This window comes from Mytilinidion resinicola (genome assembly GCF_010093595.1).
Source record: "Mytilinidion resinicola strain CBS 304.34 unplaced genomic scaffold BDZ99scaffold_9, whole genome shotgun sequence".
Taxonomy (NCBI): Eukaryota; Fungi; Ascomycota; class Dothideomycetes; order Mytilinidiales; family Mytilinidiaceae; genus Mytilinidion; species Mytilinidion resinicola.
The window spans coordinates 1,193,859-1,211,481 of NW_022985445.1; the positions used below are offsets into that span (position 1 = coordinate 1,193,859).

At 53.7% G+C, this 17,623-nt stretch overlaps 6 protein-coding genes across 6 annotated transcripts; 4 read left to right on the forward strand and 2 right to left on the reverse strand.

Annotated features, from left to right (window-relative positions):
• Positions 1–182: 182 nt before the first annotated feature.
• BDZ99DRAFT_508748 (pyruvate carboxylase) lies at positions 183–4,621 on the forward strand. Its single transcript, XM_033724349.1, has 9 exons — positions 183–365; positions 419–711; positions 932–1,506; positions 1,599–1,829; positions 1,894–2,127; positions 2,183–2,716; positions 2,763–2,924; positions 2,979–4,284; positions 4,340–4,621. Exons 1-9 carry the CDS (start codon positions 212–214, stop codon positions 4,442–4,444), a joined length of 3,594 nt encoding a protein of 1,197 aa, XP_033577242.1. The 5' UTR covers positions 183–211; the 3' UTR covers positions 4,445–4,621.
• A 250-nt stretch (positions 4,622–4,871) lies between these two features.
• Positions 4,872–5,532, reverse strand: BDZ99DRAFT_462867 (uncharacterized protein). Its single transcript, XM_033719948.1, has 2 exons — positions 5,511–5,532; positions 4,872–5,396 (listed from the first exon to the last, which is right to left on the reverse strand). Exon 2 carries the CDS (start codon positions 5,290–5,292, stop codon positions 5,089–5,091), a length of 204 nt encoding a protein of 67 aa, XP_033577243.1. The 5' UTR covers positions 5,293–5,396; positions 5,511–5,532; the 3' UTR covers positions 4,872–5,088.
• Positions 5,533–6,292: 760 nt separating this feature from the next.
• Positions 6,293–10,186, reverse strand: BDZ99DRAFT_488114 (uncharacterized protein; the record flags this gene model as incomplete). Its single annotated transcript, XM_033722888.1, has 3 exons — positions 6,293–9,071; positions 9,121–9,400; positions 10,156–10,186. 3 exons carry the CDS (start codon positions 10,184–10,186, stop codon positions 6,293–6,295), a joined length of 3,090 nt encoding a protein of 1,029 aa, XP_033577244.1.
• BDZ99DRAFT_442888 (uncharacterized protein) lies at positions 10,107–12,437 on the forward strand. Its single transcript, XM_033717828.1, has 5 exons — positions 10,107–10,720; positions 10,907–11,181; positions 11,240–11,388; positions 11,439–11,682; positions 11,758–12,437. Exons 1-5 carry the CDS (start codon positions 10,438–10,440, stop codon positions 12,283–12,285), a joined length of 1,479 nt encoding a protein of 492 aa, XP_033577245.1. The 5' UTR covers positions 10,107–10,437; the 3' UTR covers positions 12,286–12,437.
• A 213-nt stretch (positions 12,438–12,650) lies between these two features.
• On the forward strand, positions 12,651–14,188 carry BDZ99DRAFT_498438 (2-nitropropane dioxygenase). The gene has a single exon (XM_033723580.1). It carries the CDS (start codon positions 12,857–12,859, stop codon positions 13,901–13,903), a length of 1,047 nt encoding a protein of 348 aa, XP_033577246.1. The 5' UTR covers positions 12,651–12,856; the 3' UTR covers positions 13,904–14,188.
• A 152-nt stretch (positions 14,189–14,340) lies between these two features.
• BDZ99DRAFT_462870 (kinase-like protein) lies at positions 14,341–17,381 on the forward strand. Its single transcript, XM_033719949.1, has 5 exons — positions 14,341–14,566; positions 14,618–14,735; positions 14,789–14,936; positions 15,007–15,918; positions 15,972–17,381. The coding sequence occupies exons 1-5, from the start codon at positions 14,493–14,495 to the stop codon at positions 17,054–17,056; spliced, it is 2,337 nt and encodes a 778-aa protein (XP_033577247.1). The 5' UTR covers positions 14,341–14,492; the 3' UTR covers positions 17,057–17,381.
• Positions 17,382–17,623: the final 242 nt, after the last annotated feature.

Below are 17,623 nucleotides of genomic sequence, written 5' to 3' on the forward strand. Positions count from 1 at the left end.
GGGTCCAAGGGTCGATGCGGGAGGGGTAGAAGAGGGAGCTCTGGCCAGCTCCTGCCGCCGCCTTGAGCTTATTCCTTTTGCTCTGTCTGGGCCACGGTGCTCATCAAAACCCTCAAGCGTCATCTCCCCCCCATAAAATCCCCCGGCCCCAACCCTCCCTCCCCGCCGTCACCACCACCGTCGCAGCCTCGAAACACCACCGCTGTTCAATATGGCTGGTCTCGCGATCGACCACGCGGCCGCGGCGCAGGCTGTTATCGACGACGAGCACGATACCCAGCACGATGAGCATCACATCCACCGGCACTCGGTCCACCACCGGCTGCGGGCAAGCAGCTCTATCATGCAATTGAAGAAGATTTTGGGCACGCCTCTGCTCTCTTGCACCTCGCCCAGCTCCATGGCTAACATTCAGCAGTGGCCAACCGCGGCGAGATCCCAATTCGCATCTTCCGTACCGCCCACGAGCTGTCCCTCCACACCGTGGCCGTCTACAGCCATGAGGACCGCCTCAGCATGCACCGACAGAAGGCTGACGAGGCCTACGAGATTGGACACCGGGGACAGTACACGCCCGTTGGGGCCTACCTCGCGGGCGATGAGATTATCAAAATCGCCCTTGCCCACCAGGTCAACATGATCCATCCCGGCTACGGCTTTCTCTCCGAGAACGCTGAATTCGCGCGCAATGTGGAGAAGGCAGGCCTCATTGTAAGTCTCACAGCATTTCCTCGTGTCGCGTCGCCAGCCTGCAATTTCTCGCAGTGGTTTTTGTTGAGGGCGGGGCGGAGTCCGAGGGGCATACACCGCCCCCGGGCCATTTGACGCAGCTCGGCCTGTCTCAGCGGGGCCTTGGCGAGATCGTCCGTGCGGGACACGGCATTCCTATTGTTACTTTTGCGACGCGTAGACTTGTACTCACCGATCCCAGTTCGTAGGACCATCGCCCGACACGATCGATGCCCTTGGCGACAAGGTGTCTGCGCGCAGGCTCGCTATCAAGTGCGATGTCCCGGTTGTCCCCGGCACCCCCGGGCCGGTCGAGAGGTTCGAGGAGGTCAAGGAGTTCACTGACCAGTATGGCTTCCCGATCATCATCAAGGCTGCCTTCGGCGGCGGTGGGCGAGGCATGCGCGTGGTCCGTGAGCAGGGGACGCTGAAGGAGTCGTTTGAGCGCGCTACGTCAGAGGCCAAATCGGCATTCGGCAATGGCACCGTTTTCGTGGAGCGCTTCTTGGATAAGCCGAAGCATATCGAGGTCCAGCTGCTGGGCGACAACCTCGGCAATGTCGTGCATCTGTACGAGCGCGACTGCAGTGTGCAACGGCGTCACCAGAAGGTCGTCGAGCTTGCTCCCGCCAAGGATCTTCCCCAGGAGACCCGCGAGGCTATCCTCAACGACGCCGTCAGGCTCGCTAAGTCGGTCAACTACCGCAACGCAGGCACCGCTGAGTTCCTCGTCGACCAGCAGAACCGCTACTACTTCATCGAGATCAACCCCAGAATGTAAGTCTCCCCGCTCCTCTACAGACGCGCCAAGCTGCTATGCTCCCAACGTATCACTGCCAAGGTATTGTGTGTGCTGATCTATAAGACAGCCAAGTCGAACACACCATCACCGAGGAGATTACCGGCATTGATCTCGTCGCCGCCCAGATCCAGATCGCCGCTGGTGCGTCGCTCGAGCAGCTTGGCTTGACCCAGGACTCCATCTCCACCCGCGGCTTTGCCATCCAGTGCCGTATCACCACCGAGGACCCGGCCAATGGCTTCGCCCCGGATACGGGCAAGATCGAAGTCTACCGTTCCGCTGGCGGCAACGGTGTCAGGTATGAACGCACTGTCTGGTAGAGATGTTGCGTGGATAAAAAGAAGCTAATATGTGTCTTAAAGGCTGGACGGCGGCAACGGCTTCGCTGGTGCCATTATTACCCCACATTACGACTCTATGTTGGTCAAGTGCAGTTGCCATGGATCCACATATGAGATCGTACGACGAAAGATGCTTCGCGCCCTTGTCGAATTCCGTATTCGTGGCGTCAAGACCAATATCCCCTTTTTGATCAAGCTTCTCACAAACCCCACCTTCATTGAGGGAACTTGCTGGACTACCTTCATCGACGATACGTAAGTTGCCAAGCTGCGTTGTGTTCACAACAAGATCACCGCTAACTCCTACTAGCCCTGCGCTGTTTGACCTGGTTGGCAGCCAGAACCGCGCCCAGAAACTCCTTGCTTACCTTGGTGACCTTGCCGTCAATGGTAGTCAAATCAAGGGCCAGATTGGCGAGCCCAAGTTCAAGGGTGACATCATCATGCCAGTCCTCCACGACTCCAGTGGTAACAAGGTCGACACCTCCCAGCCCTGCCAAAAGGGATGGAGGAACATCATCGTCAAGGAAGGCCCCGAGGCGTTTGCCAAGGCGGTTCGAGCAAATAAGGGGACATTGATCATGGACACCACTTGGCGGGACGCCCACCAGTCCCTCTTGGCAACCCGCGTCCGGACTGTCGACATGCTGAACATTGCCACAGAGACTAGCCACGCCTATAGCAATGCTTGGGCACTCGAGTGCTGGGGTGGAGCCACTTTCGACGTTGCTATGCGATTCCTTTATGAGGATCCGTGGGACAGGCTCAGGAAGATGAGGAAGCTAGTACCCAACATTCCTTTCCAGATGCTTCTCAGAGGCGCCAATGGTGTTGCATATTCATCGTAAGTGTCACGTGCTTTCGCGACTATCACATGCTAACGATTACAGGCTCCCCGACAACGCGATCTTCCACTTCGTTGAGCAGGCCAAGAAACACGGCGTCGACATCTTCCGCGTATTCGATGCGCTCAATGATGTTGACCAACTGGAGGTCGGTGTCAAGGCCGTCCTCAAGGCCGGTGGTGTTGCGGAAGCGACCGTCTGTTACAGGTTCGATAGATGACCTCTCTCTACTCCTTGAGCCCATCGCTAACCGGGTTTTAGTGGTGATATGCTGAACCCTAAGAAGAAGTACAATCTTGAATACTACATGAACGTGGTCGACAAGATTGTAGCCATGGGTGCACACGTTCTGGGCATCAAGGACATGGCCGGTGTTCTGAAGCCTAGGGCTGCTACCCTGCTTATTGGAGCTATCCGAAAGAAATATCCGGATCTTCCAATCCACGTCCATACCCATGACTCTGCCGGTACTGGTGTCGCCTCCATGGTCGCCTGCGCTTATGCTGGCGCCGATGCCGTTGACACTGCTATCGATAGCATGTCCGGCATGACTTCCCAGCCAAGCGTTGGTGCCCTCTTGGCTTCCCTCGAGGGTACTGATCATGACCCCGGTCTCGATGGACACATGGTCAGGCATCTGGACAACTACTGGGCACAGCTCCGCCTGCTGTACTCTCCCTTCGAAGCCGGCCTTACAGGCCCCGACCCCGAAGTCTATGAGCATGAAATCCCTGGTGGCCAACTCACCAACCTCATCTTCCAGGCCTCGCAACAAGGCCTTGGCGAGCAATGGGCCCAAACCAAGAAGGCCTATGAGCAAGCCAACGATCTCCTTGGCGATATTGTCAAGGTTACTCCCACATCCAAGGTCGTCGGTGACCTGGCTCAATTCATGGTCTCTAACAACCTCTCCTACGACGACGTGCTCGCAAAGGCTGAGCAGCTCGACTTCCCGTCCTCCGTCCTCGAGTTCTTCGAGGGCCTCATGGGCCAACCCTACGGCGGCTTCCCCGAACCCCTCCGCTCGCAGGCCCTCCGTGACCGCCGCAAGATGGACAAGCGGCCAGGTGCTTACCTCGAGGCTGTTGATCTTGTGAAGGTCAAGGCCGACCTCAAGTCCAAGTGGGGCGATGCCACCGAGTGTGACGTCGCGTCGTACGTCATGTATCCCAAAGTCTTCGAGGACTACAAGAAGTTCACGAGCAAATACGGCGACCTCTCTGTCCTGCCGACACGCTACTTCCTCGCCCGTCCCGAGGTCGGAGAGGAGTTCCACGTTGAGCTGGAGAAGGGTAAGGTGCTTATCCTCAAGCTTCTTGCTATCGGCCCGTTGAGCGAGCAGACTGGGTTGAGGGAGGTGTTCTACGAGATGAACGGTGAGGGCCGAACAGTCACGGTCGAGGATCAGCACGCGGCGGTTGAGAATGTCAGCAGGCCGAAGGCGGATCCCACCGATAGCAGCCAGGTCGGCTCGCCGATGGCAGGTGTGGTTGTTGAAGTGCGCGTGCATGACGGCTCGGACGTCATGAAGGGAGATCCGATTGCTGTGCTCAGTGCTATGAAGATGGTAAGCTCTCTCACAAACAATCTAATGTTCTGGCAAAGGCTAATCCGCATTGCAGGAAATGGTCATCTCAGCACCGCACTCGGGCAAGGTCAGCCACCTAGGCGTGCGCGAGGGCGACTCGGTCGGCGCGCAAGACTTGGTGTGCAAGCTTGTCAAGTAAAATGATTAGCTATTCTTAGCAGGGGACAAAATTTTAGCCGCGTTTTGCAAGCGGTTGTTGGATTGAGATTTATGTTGGTACGATACTGTTGATTGGTAGTCGGGTCAAATCGATTACGCCGCCGGGTCTAGTTACGTAGCTAGTTCTATAACGATATGAAGATCCTTATACATACAGTACAGTGCCTTATCAAAGATATCCGTACAACTTTCCTACCACTGTTTGGGGGGGGGGCTCTAACGTACTAATAGAAACGGGGGCAACGAATACATTTCTCATCTGCGTACACTACTGACGCTGTGTGTAGTAGCCTCGCGAGTTTACTAGTTGTCTAAAATGCCGAAATGCTCTCCCACTCGGCATACTGAAAATACTACGAGGCACTAGGCTCCGGGTTTCATTGAAACATGACAGGCGGTGTTGGCAAGGCGTAAGGAAAGCATTTGTCCTAGTTACTGTACACGCGTTTGGACTCCACTAGCGGAGTGGGAAACTCGTATTTGACACCCGCCCGATTCAAACCCTCAATGTCGAGGTTCTGATCTCGAGTCCTTTCTTCCTCAATAGCATGCGCTAACTAACCGAGTCGACATCGGCGCGGACTGGGCTCCCGGCTATATAGCTTGACCGCAGCCGTTGAATTTTTAACCCCCGGATCCCTGGGCGCTGGGTTTGACTGTGACGTGCGCAGGAGCGACTCGACGTCGCGTGGACTGGCTCTTGGATGGATAGCTTGTTCTACTGTAATCGATTCTGTTTCTGTGGTCTAATTCGGGTTGAATGTGGAATCTAAGGGCTTGGTTTCCACGCTTGCGAACCTTACGTCCTGTGGACCGTGACATTGGCATGGCTTGGGGTATCTCGAGGTCATCGGAGTACTGTCAAAACGGACCTCATCTGCGCTCGAATTCGGGCGGCTAGATGTAGATTCCATACATCTGAAAAGCGAGGTCTGGAATGGGACATCTTAGGAAGATTTTCTGGCATAGTGCGGGAGGCCTTGGGAAACTATCAACGCATGGGAAAACGGTACTGGAATACGATCTGATTTGAAGCCGAAACTTACTTATCTTTTCTCACTGCTTCCATGACTCGAGGGACCTCAGAACGAGTTTCATCAAAGGAAATTCGTATTACTTTATCGTCCCATTCACGCACAAAGAACACCGGACCTATCTCTGATTCACAGACCAGCTCCCAACACTCCGTCTCACCGCCCCAAGCCCTCCCGTTCCATACTCTGCTCTACCGCCTCACGACCATGCCGTACCAGAATCACATCCAAAATCACACTTCCCTTTGTTATAAAAGAAATGTGCACACCGTTTTAGTCCGCAAGCCCACTGAACTCAGGAACGCAAGTAGATCTGATAACGGGCGCCGCCGCCACCGCGCGACGCCCCACAACAGGGAGACTTCCCCGAGGGGTTCCTCACATCCGCTGGGGGTTGGCTGGTAAACGAGCGTTGATCTTGCGCGTGTGCCTGAGGCACGGAGTTGAGCGTCGGCCAACATGGGGGAAAGTTGGAGACGTTTTTGGTTGTGTAGACTCGCGCTAGTTAGGGGGATAAGGAGATTGGGGAGACGGGATAAATATAGGTGGGGGGTTTGCGGAAGGTGATATCTTGACGAATGGGTTGGGCTGGCTGAGGAGGCGTGGTAAGCTTAGCAGAAATTGAAGGGGATATGTATGAATATAAGATTCGTATTGAAGCGCTTGCGATGCTGAAAAATCCCTAGATGACGCCTGCTATGCTGGTGAGTAGAGTACAAGATATTTACAACATCTAGATGCGTATGCATATTTTTACATGCCAAAGAAAAGGAAACCGTAAGCGGGATCGAGTTCTACTGCTCTGGCGATTGTTTCGTGATCTCCTTGATCTTGTCGGCCATTCCTAGATCACGGATGTCCCACCCGGCTTCCTTGGTGGCCCAGTCTCTACGTTCACCTAAGATGGCGAGGTTGCTGCGCGAAGCACCTTGTACGAGGTACTTGTCCGCTACAGCTTTGATTTGCTCGGCGGTGACGTCGAGGAGAAGCTCTCTCCGCCGTTGGAGCATGTCGTCGTCGATTCCGGAGAGGAAGAGTCGCATGCCCTCCTGGCTGACGCTCTGCGGCGCGTCATAACCCTGGAAGACGCTCAGCTTGGCCTCTTCCAGGTCTTGGGCTGTCCAATTGCGATCGCGGGCCCAGGCGCCGGCCTCGGTCATGATCTTGATGGTGTTTTGGGGGTTCGGATCACGATAGCTGTAGTAGCCGAATACGCCGCCGAGAGACCGACTGTAAGCTCCGCCTCCGTATGCACCGCCCTTCTCACGAATCTCGTGATGTAGGTGCTTGTGAGTCAGGAGCTGGGCTAGGATTTCCAGTGGAGCTCCGGCGTCATTGGTATAAGGAACTGTTGGAATGGCGAGGCCAGCATAGTAGACCTGATATGGTAGGGGGAAGAACGATTTAGAGTTTCGAGGGTACTGTAGTCGTTCGGAAGTCGAGGTGATATTTGCAGATTCGGTTGGCAGCCCAGTCAGAAATCGCTGCAAGGCTTCTTGGTTGGACGATGAGCTCTCGTTACCGCAGTTGAGAGCCACTCGAAATGTCGTGCTATTCGAGATGGCGATGGACTGTATGGCCTTCAGCTTCTGGATAACGTCATCCAGAGACTCGGAAACAGGACGCGATGCCAGACCAGTGGTAAGTTTGATCTGTGACAAACCACCAGTCTGTTCGTTCAGGCGTCCAATTGGAGTCAATCCAGCCTCTGCAAACGTGCGAGCAAAAGAATGACCCGTTTCTGCAATGGAATTGACAGCGCCACTTGAGGAACTCTGGAGCAGTTCCCGGATTTGCTTTTCTGCCTCAGGTCCGTCGAAATTTGTCTCGAAGATGACTGTCCGAAGTAAGTCATACATTGCGGGCACGTTTCGATCTAACGCATAGCCAGTGAAAGAGAGCCCTTCCTGGTATGACTCTACAGAATCCGGAGAAGGCGAGGAATGATATCCAACGGATATGCCGCCAGTCTTGAGCTTGATCAGCTCTTCGAGCTGTTCCATAGTCTTGTCTTCGGTGCCAAGTCGCATAATCGCGCTGCTAAACAAAGGGATCATTTCTCGTAACTCATCAGGGAGATTCTCAAGTTGCTGGATAGCACGGAAATAGGTCAGTCCGTTAGTATGAGCTTCCCGCCATTGAACCTTCACATCGCCCAGGGAGCTGTGTCGGACTTCTTTCCTTTCTTTTTGACGAGGTATGTCTTTGACATGTACACTTGGGAGGCAGCTAAGATCTGCATTTCTTGCATTTTCCTGGACCTCTAGAAGCTCGAGCTCGCGCTTTTCCAGGTATTGTTCGGCCTCTTCTTTGCTCGAGAATTTCTCGGTGGTCTCAGAGATTTTGTCCGCGAGTCTTTGGCTCTCTTCAGCGACTAATTCTTCGCTGTATGTTTCCGATGGCTCCATGGTGAAGGTGAGCGTTTTGTCGTTTAGTAGATATTTATCGAGTAGACTCTCGAGATAACCTCCCTTGGCATATCTATTTTGGAAGGCGGAGACAGTTTCTTGCCAAGCTAAGGCATCCATCGGATCGACACCATTGAACCAGCCCGGCTGTAGTCTCTGCATGACACCCATACCAAAGTGCGCCGTCTTGTGCTTCAAAGAAAGCTCAAGCTGATGTAGGATACCGTCAACCTTGATTTTGTCAAATCCGTTTGTCCTGGCTTCCAAAAATGTTTTGGCGACAGCCTCTTTGACTTTTGGAACATCTTCCATCTTGACTCCGTTTAATCCAACAGAGAACACGCCAACTTTTCCAGCACTATCATACCCAGTGTTTGGGCTAAAATCTGCACCAAGTCCTGATTCGATGAGGTTACGATAGAATGGGGATCCGTAGCCATCGAGTAAAAGGTTACCCAAGAGACCCAGAGAGAAGTTTTCGAGAACATCGGTAGTATCTCCCATAAGCCATGTGGTGGACGTCTTGTACTGCATGTCTGGCGGCATGAGGAGATCTGTGGGCCCCTTGACTGTGACATACTTCGGACCATCATCTAGACTTATTGGTGCTTTGATGTCGCTATCCACTTGAATTTGGCTAAATTGACCCAATCTAGCATCGATTTCTTTAAGATGGTCGGCTAATGGGAGGTCGCCATATGTGAAAACCTTTGCGTTGCTCGGATGGTAGTGGTCGGCGTGGAACTTCCGCAATTGCTCCCATGTGAGATCGGTAATCTTTTGAGGGTCCCCGCCCGAATTGTTGATATCGGGAAAGAGGTGGTCCTGGAATCGGACGTAAAACAGGTAGCTAGCATCCGACATTTGGCCCTTCATTTCATTGTAGACAACGCCCTTGAAGACGAGTTTCTTCGCTTCTCCCCCTTCTCCTGAAGCGACTGCCAAAGGGTTCTCGGGGCCTATTCGCCACCCTTCCTGCGTGAAGTCGTTCGAGTTGAGCAACGGGTGAAGAGTCGCATCGAGATACACCGACATCAGGTTCCTAAAATCTTGCGCATTTGTGGTGGCGAAAGGATAGGAAGTATGATCGGCAGAAGTAAAGGCGTTCATAAAATTCGATAGTGACCGAGGAAGCATCTTGAAGAAGGGATCGCGAACGGGGTACCTAGATTTTTATTAACGTGTTTTCACGGAGATACGAATAGTGTACCGACTTCTCGCTTCCACAGAGGGTAGTATGTTCCAAGATGTGCGGAACCCCCGTGTCATCTGGTGGATTGGTTTTGAAGCCGATGGAGAAGACATTGTTGGAGTCGTCGCGGGCGATGTGGAGGTAGTCGGCACCGGTTTTGTCGTGCTGGAGCTGGAAAGCCGTGAGCTCCAGCTCAGGGACCTGTTTGACGCGCTTGAGAGTGAAGCCGTGAAGTTGCTCTCCGATCTTTGGCTGGCTGGAGACATCGCTCACTGCGGCGAATCCTCGACGAAACGGGCGGCCTGTCGAGAGTCTCGAAGACGGCGCAGCGACGTGCGACGCCCATAGAGATGACCGAGAGCACCGAAGCATGGCAGACTCGTAGATGTGAAGTAGCAACAGCGTGGAGAAAAAGAATTCCTGGAGCATGACGCGATGTAATAGACCGAGGACCTCGAAATCGTCTAGTGGCGCACGCACGGGGCCTGTTAAATGGACCACACTTGGCATGCACCAGCACATTCACAACTTTGCAGCACAAGCCTTTTGACCAGGCCTTGAAGCTTACCGACTGTTTAAAATGCTAGCCCTTTGTCTTGTTCAAATGTGTACAAGCATCTTCACACACGTTAGATAGTGAGAGGCGTGTACACATTCCTTGAAACAAATCAGAAAGCCATCCATGGTGTAGTGCCTGCCTTAGTGCCTACCTAGGTCGTTGCATAATGCAGCTTCAGGCTTGCCAAGCACGGTCATTTTACAGGCCCCCATCGTGAGTGTATTGAATTGACTTCAGCCTGGAATCAGGACGACGGGAAAAGGAATAGCAATTAGACCATAATATGAGGACTCTGGTTAATGTGCTACTGCTCTGAACATCGCGTCGCATTGTTACTCCTGAGGGTGGCCTCGTCGTCAAGTGAAGCATCCCATCACCCCTTGGTTGCTGGAGCGAACTGAAGTCTCTTGCCGAGACCACCACTCGTCCCCTCCTGCCCTACCACGGCCGATTACCCTCGCTGCGCATGCAACTCTAGCGCAATAGTGCCCAGCATACTCTCCCGCTCCTCACACGTTAACGCTTTCATTCTTACTGCAATACCACGCCCCAGCGCGCGCTCGACGACTCAGCTCCACCCTTCAACCCGACGACTCCGAGAAGCCCGAACATCCTCAGACCGCCACTCTTCCGCCAAAGCTCCTGATCCGCCCGGCCTGTTGCTCAATCCTATGTGATTATCGATACGTTGCCACCGAAGGCTGTTGGGTGTTGAATCTGGGCGGATTGCAGACGTCGTTTGGGTCTGCAGACTGAAGTCGTAGATCTGGGTCTAAGCATATGGCGACCGTCGCCCATCAACACCAAGCAACATCTGCACACGCTCGCTCAAGCCCCGGTCATGTTATGGAGAGCAGCCGCAACTCGTCCATCTCCCGCGAACCGTCCGCGTCGTCAGCTCCCATGGCCTCCCATCAGCACGCCACTCCTGCGGGAGCCCCTCCGAAGAAAGGGAAGGGCAAGAAAAGCACGGACCCGTTAGAGCAGCAGAAGCAGATCCAGGCGAAGATCGCGCAGCTGGAATCGGATGCTGCTGGTGACAAGGAGCAAGACGCTGAAATTGGTGGGTGCTATTCCCTTGGTTGGCCCTATTTCTTCTACCCTGAAGTTCCTGGGTGCCTCTGGTAGCGAGTCTCGTGCCGTGGCTGAAGAACTGGACTCCGTGACAGTCCCATGATTCTCAGATTTGCGGTCAGGGATGGTTTAAGCTTATAGACACGGATGGCTAATTTGTTACGGTCTGAATTAGAACGCGAAGTCAAAAAGGCGAATCGAGACCTATCCCATCTCCTTTCAACCATGGAAACGCCAATGTCGCGCCTCGAAGTTGTTCAGAAGAAATACACAGAGTTGCTTCAGGACATGAAACGGACGGAGCGCGATCATATCAAGGCCAAAAAGCGCGGAGACCAGTTGCAGAAGGAGAAAGATGCTGGGAGGACGGAGCTAAATAGGGTCACGACAATGAAGGACAAGCTCGAGAAGCTGTCTCGCGACGTAACCAAGGACAACAAGAAGCTGAAAGTTAGTGGGAAACGGCCCTTGCGTGGATTTGACGTGGCCATACGCTTATTGAACCCAGGATGAATATCACAAGCTCGAGACGAACGAATCCAAGGCTCGCGCAGAGCTGCATGCCAGGCTGGAGGCTATGGTGGCCAATGTTGACGATGTCATCAATTCACAGGGGCAACCCGAAGCCCAGGATCTAAATATGGAGCTTGACGATTTGTACGCCCTTTCGACGCTGGATCTGCAGGACTCTACTAAATGCTCCCCAGATTTCGCCAGAAGTTCAAATCATTCATTGACCAATACGAATTACGGGAGCTTCAGTTCCACTCTCTTCTGCGAACGAAGGAACTTGAAATCCAATATCAGATGGCACGGCTGGATCAGCAGCGCAAAGCTCAAGAAGTGGAATCTTCCAAATCCCACCAATTGACAAGACAGGTATCCACTTTCTCCCAAACAGAGTCCGAATTGCGTACTCAGCTAAACATCTACGTTGAAAAGTTCAAGCAGGTAAGGTATTCGCTATTTAGCCCAGCTTTCTTCCTCGTTTTTCGACATATAGAGGTTAATGCTGACCAGATGCAGGTCGAAGAAACCCTCAACAATTCCAACGATTTATTTCTGACGTTCCGAAAGGAAATGGAGGAGATGTCCAAGAAGACGAAACGCCTAGAGAAGGAAAACCACAACTTGACAAGGAAACAGGAAGCAACTAGCCGAAATATACTTGAGATGGCCGAGGAGCGAACCCGAACCCAGAAAGAGATGGCTAGGAAAGACAAGGAGATGGAGCTTCTGCGCAAGAAGAACGAGAATCTAGAGAAGCTCTGTCGCGGGATGCAAGCTCAAGGTCGTGGACAGGTCAACGTGAATGATCTAGACACATATGACGAGGAAGCGACGGAGAGCGAATACGCGTATGAGGATGATGACGATGAAGAAGTCAGTGGAGAGGAAGGTGATGAGACGGAGGAAGATGTCATCGATCCCCCAGAACGCCGACCATTTGGTCCGGTGCCACCCCCTCCACCCCCGCCACAGAATCTTGTCAATGGGGTGAAGGTCAACGGTCACAGGCAGACCAACGGACAGGTCAATGGCATCAAGCGTTGAGAGGTGGTATGCGAGTGCGGTCTGCTAGCTTCAGTGAAGTTGTTCGTAAGCATTGACTTTCGGGGGTCCTGCCCGCCTTTAGTTTTAAACCGACTTGATATCTACTCCGCATTTGTGTTTGACTAGGTGTATCGCTTGCTCAACAATGCTCCAAATCTCGCGTGGTTTGGCTGCTCACAGACGGAGCAGTTGCAGTGACTCCATGAAGTGTAGACCATGCAGCTATTTCTTGGGTAATTGCATGGTGAAAAGGTGATGACGGTGGGATCCAGGCCTTCGAACACTCTGGCCTGGCAATTTTCGGCACGAGGAGCCGTTTGGTGTTGAGTCGATGAACGCTACTTGCCCCAGCTTACCTCGGCGCCCCCGCAAATGGACCACACTGCACGTTGCTGCGGACCGCGACCCACCAGCTTCACATTTACCCTCGAATTACCATGCCTCGGTGTTTGCCGGTCTTTTATATGTGCTTCTACAATTCCAACATACCCCATTCAATCGCAACAGAGCCTCCATAGTTCCACAAGCATCCATTGACCAACCACACCTCTCCACCCTCCAACCCTCCACAATGGCGACTCCCTCGCTCGAAACGCCGCTCTCGAAGCTCCTGGGGATCAAATACCCCATCATCCTCGCCGGCATGGCTCGAACCTCCGGCGGCCCTCTCGCAGCGGCCGTGTCCAACGCAGGCGGCTTGGGTGTCATCGGAGGCCTAGGATACACACCAGATCAGCTCCAGACCATCATAGATGAGCTGAAAGCAAACCTGACGGATAAATCTCTCCCTTTTGGCGTCGATCTCGCGCTCCCGCAGGTCGGAGGCAACGCGCGCAAGACCAACCATGACTACACCCACGGCCACCTGGACGAGCTCATCGAGGTCACGATCAAGAACGGCGCAAAGCTGTTCGTCAGCGCTGTTGGTGTCCCTCCCGCACGAACAATCAAGAGACTACATGAGGCGGGCATTCTGATTATGAACATGGTTGGCGCGCCGAAGCATGCGGTTAAGGCGCTGAATGCAGGCGTGGACATTGTATGTGCACAGGGCGGCGAAGGAGGAGGGCATACGGGCGATATCGCGAACAGCATACTCATCCCCTCGGTAGTGGATGTGGCGAGGCGGTACAAGAGCCCGCTGACGGGCGAGCCAGCAATGGTGGTCGCGGCGGGAGGAATCTACAATGGGCGCAGTCTGGCGAGTAGTCTGATGCAGGGTGCGCAGGGCGTGTGGGTGGGCACGCGGTTCGTTGCCTCCACGGAGGCAGGCTGCTCGGAGTTGCACAAGAAGGACGTTGTCAGCGCGTCGTTCACGGACACGCTGAGGACGCTGGTGGTGACTGGACGGCCGCTGCGGGTGAGGATGAATGACTATATTCGAGATTGGGAGAGCAGGCCGGACGAGATCAAGAATTTGACGGAGCAGGGTATTGTGCCCATGACGAAGGATATGGACGACGGGAAGGATACGGATAAGCCCTTCCTGATGGGCCAAGTTGCGGCTGTCATAGAAAAGATCCAACCGGCCAAGGAGATTGTGGACGAGATGGTCGCGGAGGCTGTGGCGATGCTGAAGCTGGGCCAGACGTATATCAGTGTTCCGAGCAAGTTATAGGGGGCTGACGGAGTGTGTGAGTAAAATGTATAAGCAAATAAGTAGACATTACTTCCTTTGAGGTCCGATCTGCTTCCTGAGGTCCACATATAATCAAAGGCACCTAGGCAGTGCAGTCTTCGGAGCTGTTGGGCAGGTGGAGTACGGACGTGTATTCGTGCTCTGAAACGTGAGTCTTGAGCCACGAGAGAGACCCCCAACATTGAAATCGAGAAGGAGGTGTATCTCCAAGTTCGTTGAATTGTCGGTACGTCCGTAGCATATTCTGAAATAGTAAACATAGCGTGCCAAACGTCTTATTTATGGATACCCGTTAAGGCGGATGCCGGGCTGAGCACTAACGGGGCCCGCGGGAGACGGCATGGCCAATCAGCCGCGCAAAGCGTGCCGTGTCAATGGGCGAGGTCCAAGAAGAGCGAACCTCCAGCGAAACACCATCCAAAGATCGCGACCACTGCCATTCTTCCTCTCCCCGCGCCCCTCTCCCGCTCTGTATTCTTCCTCCGCCCTCGCCCTCCCGTCTCGAGTCTGTTCCGCCCACGGCCGCCAATACACATGATCCTCCGAGCAGCCTCGTCCACCTCGACCCATGCAGGCCTCGCTGAAGAACCATCAAGAAGCCCAGCGGAAAAAGCTTGCCAATTCCTACAAGCAACTTCTCGAGTAATATTCCACCCTCTCCCTCGCGTCTGAATTTCACTGACCTAGCCGCAGTGAGTTCTCTTCGAAGGACCTCACCAGTGTTGGTAACTACACCCTGGGGCGCCTCATAGGCAAGGGATCGTTTGGCAAAGTCTACCTGGCATCTCACAAGCTCACCAATGGCTCAAAGGTGCGCAAGATACCAGACAACAACAAGGGAGCTCTGAGCTAATCTGCGCGCAGGTCGTGCTCAAGTCGGCGAACAAGGACGATGCGAACCTGGCGAGAGAGATACACCACCACCGGCAATTCCTCCACCCACACATTGCTAGGCTATACGAAGTCATTGTAACCGAGTCGTTGGTATGGCTAGTCCTGGAATACTGCCCAGGTACGTTTTATCCCCCAGCCCTCTCCTTCCTTTTGGTAGGAATAAGTTCTGACGCGGTACCAAATTTTAGGGGACGAGCTGTACAACTACCTTCTCGACAAGGGCGCAATTGAGCCGGCGAAAGTCCAGAGAATCTTCACGCAACTCGTCGGCGCAGTGTCATACGTCCACAACAAATCATGCGTGCACCGAGATCTGAAGCTGGAAAATATCCTTCTGGACAAGCACGAAAATGTCAAGCTGGTGGATTTCGGTTTCACACGGGAATACGAGGGCAAGTCGAGTTACCTCCAAACGTGGTGCGGCACAGTGTGCTACAGCGCGCCAGAGATGCTGAAGGGGGAGAAATATGCCGGCGAAAAAGTGGATGTATGGAGCTTAGGGATTATCCTATATGCGCTGCTCGCTGGAGAATTGCCATTTGACGACGATGACGAAACTATCACGAAGATGAGAATTCTGAAGGAGGAACCAAACTACCCAGAGCACTTCCCTCCACAGGCAAAAGAACTGATCGGACAATTACTGTCGAAACGACCCATTTTACGGCCTTCGTTAGCTGACATTCTGCAACACCCCTGGCTTGCGGACCACGCCCCTCAACAGCAAGCAATTTTGAAGTTACAACAACCGGCACAGTTCACCACCGACCTGGAGAAGGAAACACTGCAACGAATGCGAAGTGCCGGCGTTGATATTGATATGGTCATAGAAAACGTCCTTGCCCAGCGATGCGATGTCCTGGCTGGGTGGTGGGCGCTATTGATAGAGAAGGAGGAGAGGAAAGCCAAAAGAAGAGAACGTAAGCGCAAGGAACGCGAGGCGGAGGCAAAGAGTTTAAGACGGCTGAGTGCAGCCAGTAGCCGACTAGAAAGACTTGCTCCTACTATCAGAGAGACTGATGAAGAAGGCCAGCATACTCCCTTGATCGGCGATCCTCCAAAGAGTCGCGGTCGGAACATGAAAAGGAAGAGCGTCACCGGTGAGTAGACTTAGACATAATATCATCTATTGCTAGTGCTAATATGTTCATAGGTGGCATATCAGACTTGCCACGCCTGCCCGAGACGCAATCGACTCCAGACTCAGAGCAACCACCTCCTCCCGTCGAGAAAGATTCCCGGTCCTCAGACTCCTCAAGAAATCGGCCTCCTTTACCTCCAAAGGAGGTAAGGAGATCTAGAAGTAGCATGCTCCAGGTGGTTTCAAATAATCCTGACCTACTCAATCCGAATGGCTTCGTTCCAAAACGCCGTCGGAAGTACCAACAACCGTTCATAAACCAGCTGGCTGCTTTCCGAAATTGGCTCAAAGAGACGTCCAAACGGGCAAAGTCGCCAGGCTCAAAACCAAGCAGTAACAACTCTCCAAAACTATCACAAGGCAAGAAATCCCCGGATACCCGACGCCTCTCAAGCGCTGGCGCTCTCTCCAACCGACCCTCCGGCAACAACAGCCGCCCTGACCTCCAGACTCGCGCCTCTTTTCCCCAACGCCCTCGAATCTCCACAAACGGCAGCACCGTATCTACAAAACGGCCTTCACTATCTCCCTCCCCCTTAACACCACGCTCTTCCTACCGCCGTAGCTCTGTCGGCCTCCGTGGCCGCAAATCCACCTCGTCATCTGTATCATCGGTTCGGTCTATCCACCACCACCACTCGCATTCCAAAGCTTCATCTACCTCATCCGCTTCCCTCGCCTCCCCCTCCGTCTCCACAACCTCCAAACCCACAAAATCCCCCCACGCCTCGGTCAAAGTCCTCCCCGCCACCCCAACCACATCCTCCTTCCCCTCAAACGTCCGCATCGTACGCGCCCCGGTCAGCGAAGGCGGCGCTGCATTCGGCGGCGGTGGTCTCGTTAGTCCGGGCCTCGTCTTCGCGAAGAGGAAACGCTCCCCTTTCAAAGGGCCGATGCTACATGTGAGCCAGCACGGCAGCCCGAGCACGTCACGGCAGCGGAGCGAGAACAACTCTCGGAGCGCGAGCGTGCAGGGGCGACGGAGCGGGGAGATCATCGAAGAGGAGGACGAAGATGAAGTAGAGGAGGTGGAGGAGTTTTCGAATATCATGCGGGCAGGGGAGTTTGTGGAGGAGACGTCGGTCGCGGAGAAATGATTCGCAGCTAGGTTGATGATGAGGCTTAGGGAGATGTCTTTGGGTTTCACGTCTTCACTTCATGTTGGGGTTTTCAGGATGAATGGGTTGCCGACTTTCTCCTTTTTTTCATTTTTTCATTTGTTGATGCTGATTCTGACGACTGCCGCTTTGAGGCGGTGCGGTGTTCAGCGGGAGCGTCTTCTTTCAGTTCTTCTTCTTCTTCTTTCTTCTATTACTTCGACTTTTTTTTACTTTCTACTTTCAAGCTTTCTCCCTCTCTCTCTCTCTCCCTTCTTTCTCTCCCGCTTCATGGGTTCTCTAATGCATAATGTAGGGGAGGAAGAGGAGGTCGTTCCCACTATTTCCAGATGCGTTTCCTATGTCCTTTGGGTAGCGTTGTTGCAAAAATTGCATCAGGCCAAGAAGGCTGGGGCCGGGGCTGAGACTAGGCTGGGACTGGGCTGGGTACAGAGGGTGCAGGTTTTGTGTGTCAGAGTCTATGTGTAGATGTTGAATATCGGTTGGATGGGGGATGGGAGGGGTGTTGCGTAGATACCACGTCAATGAGACCGCGTTTTTTTTGGG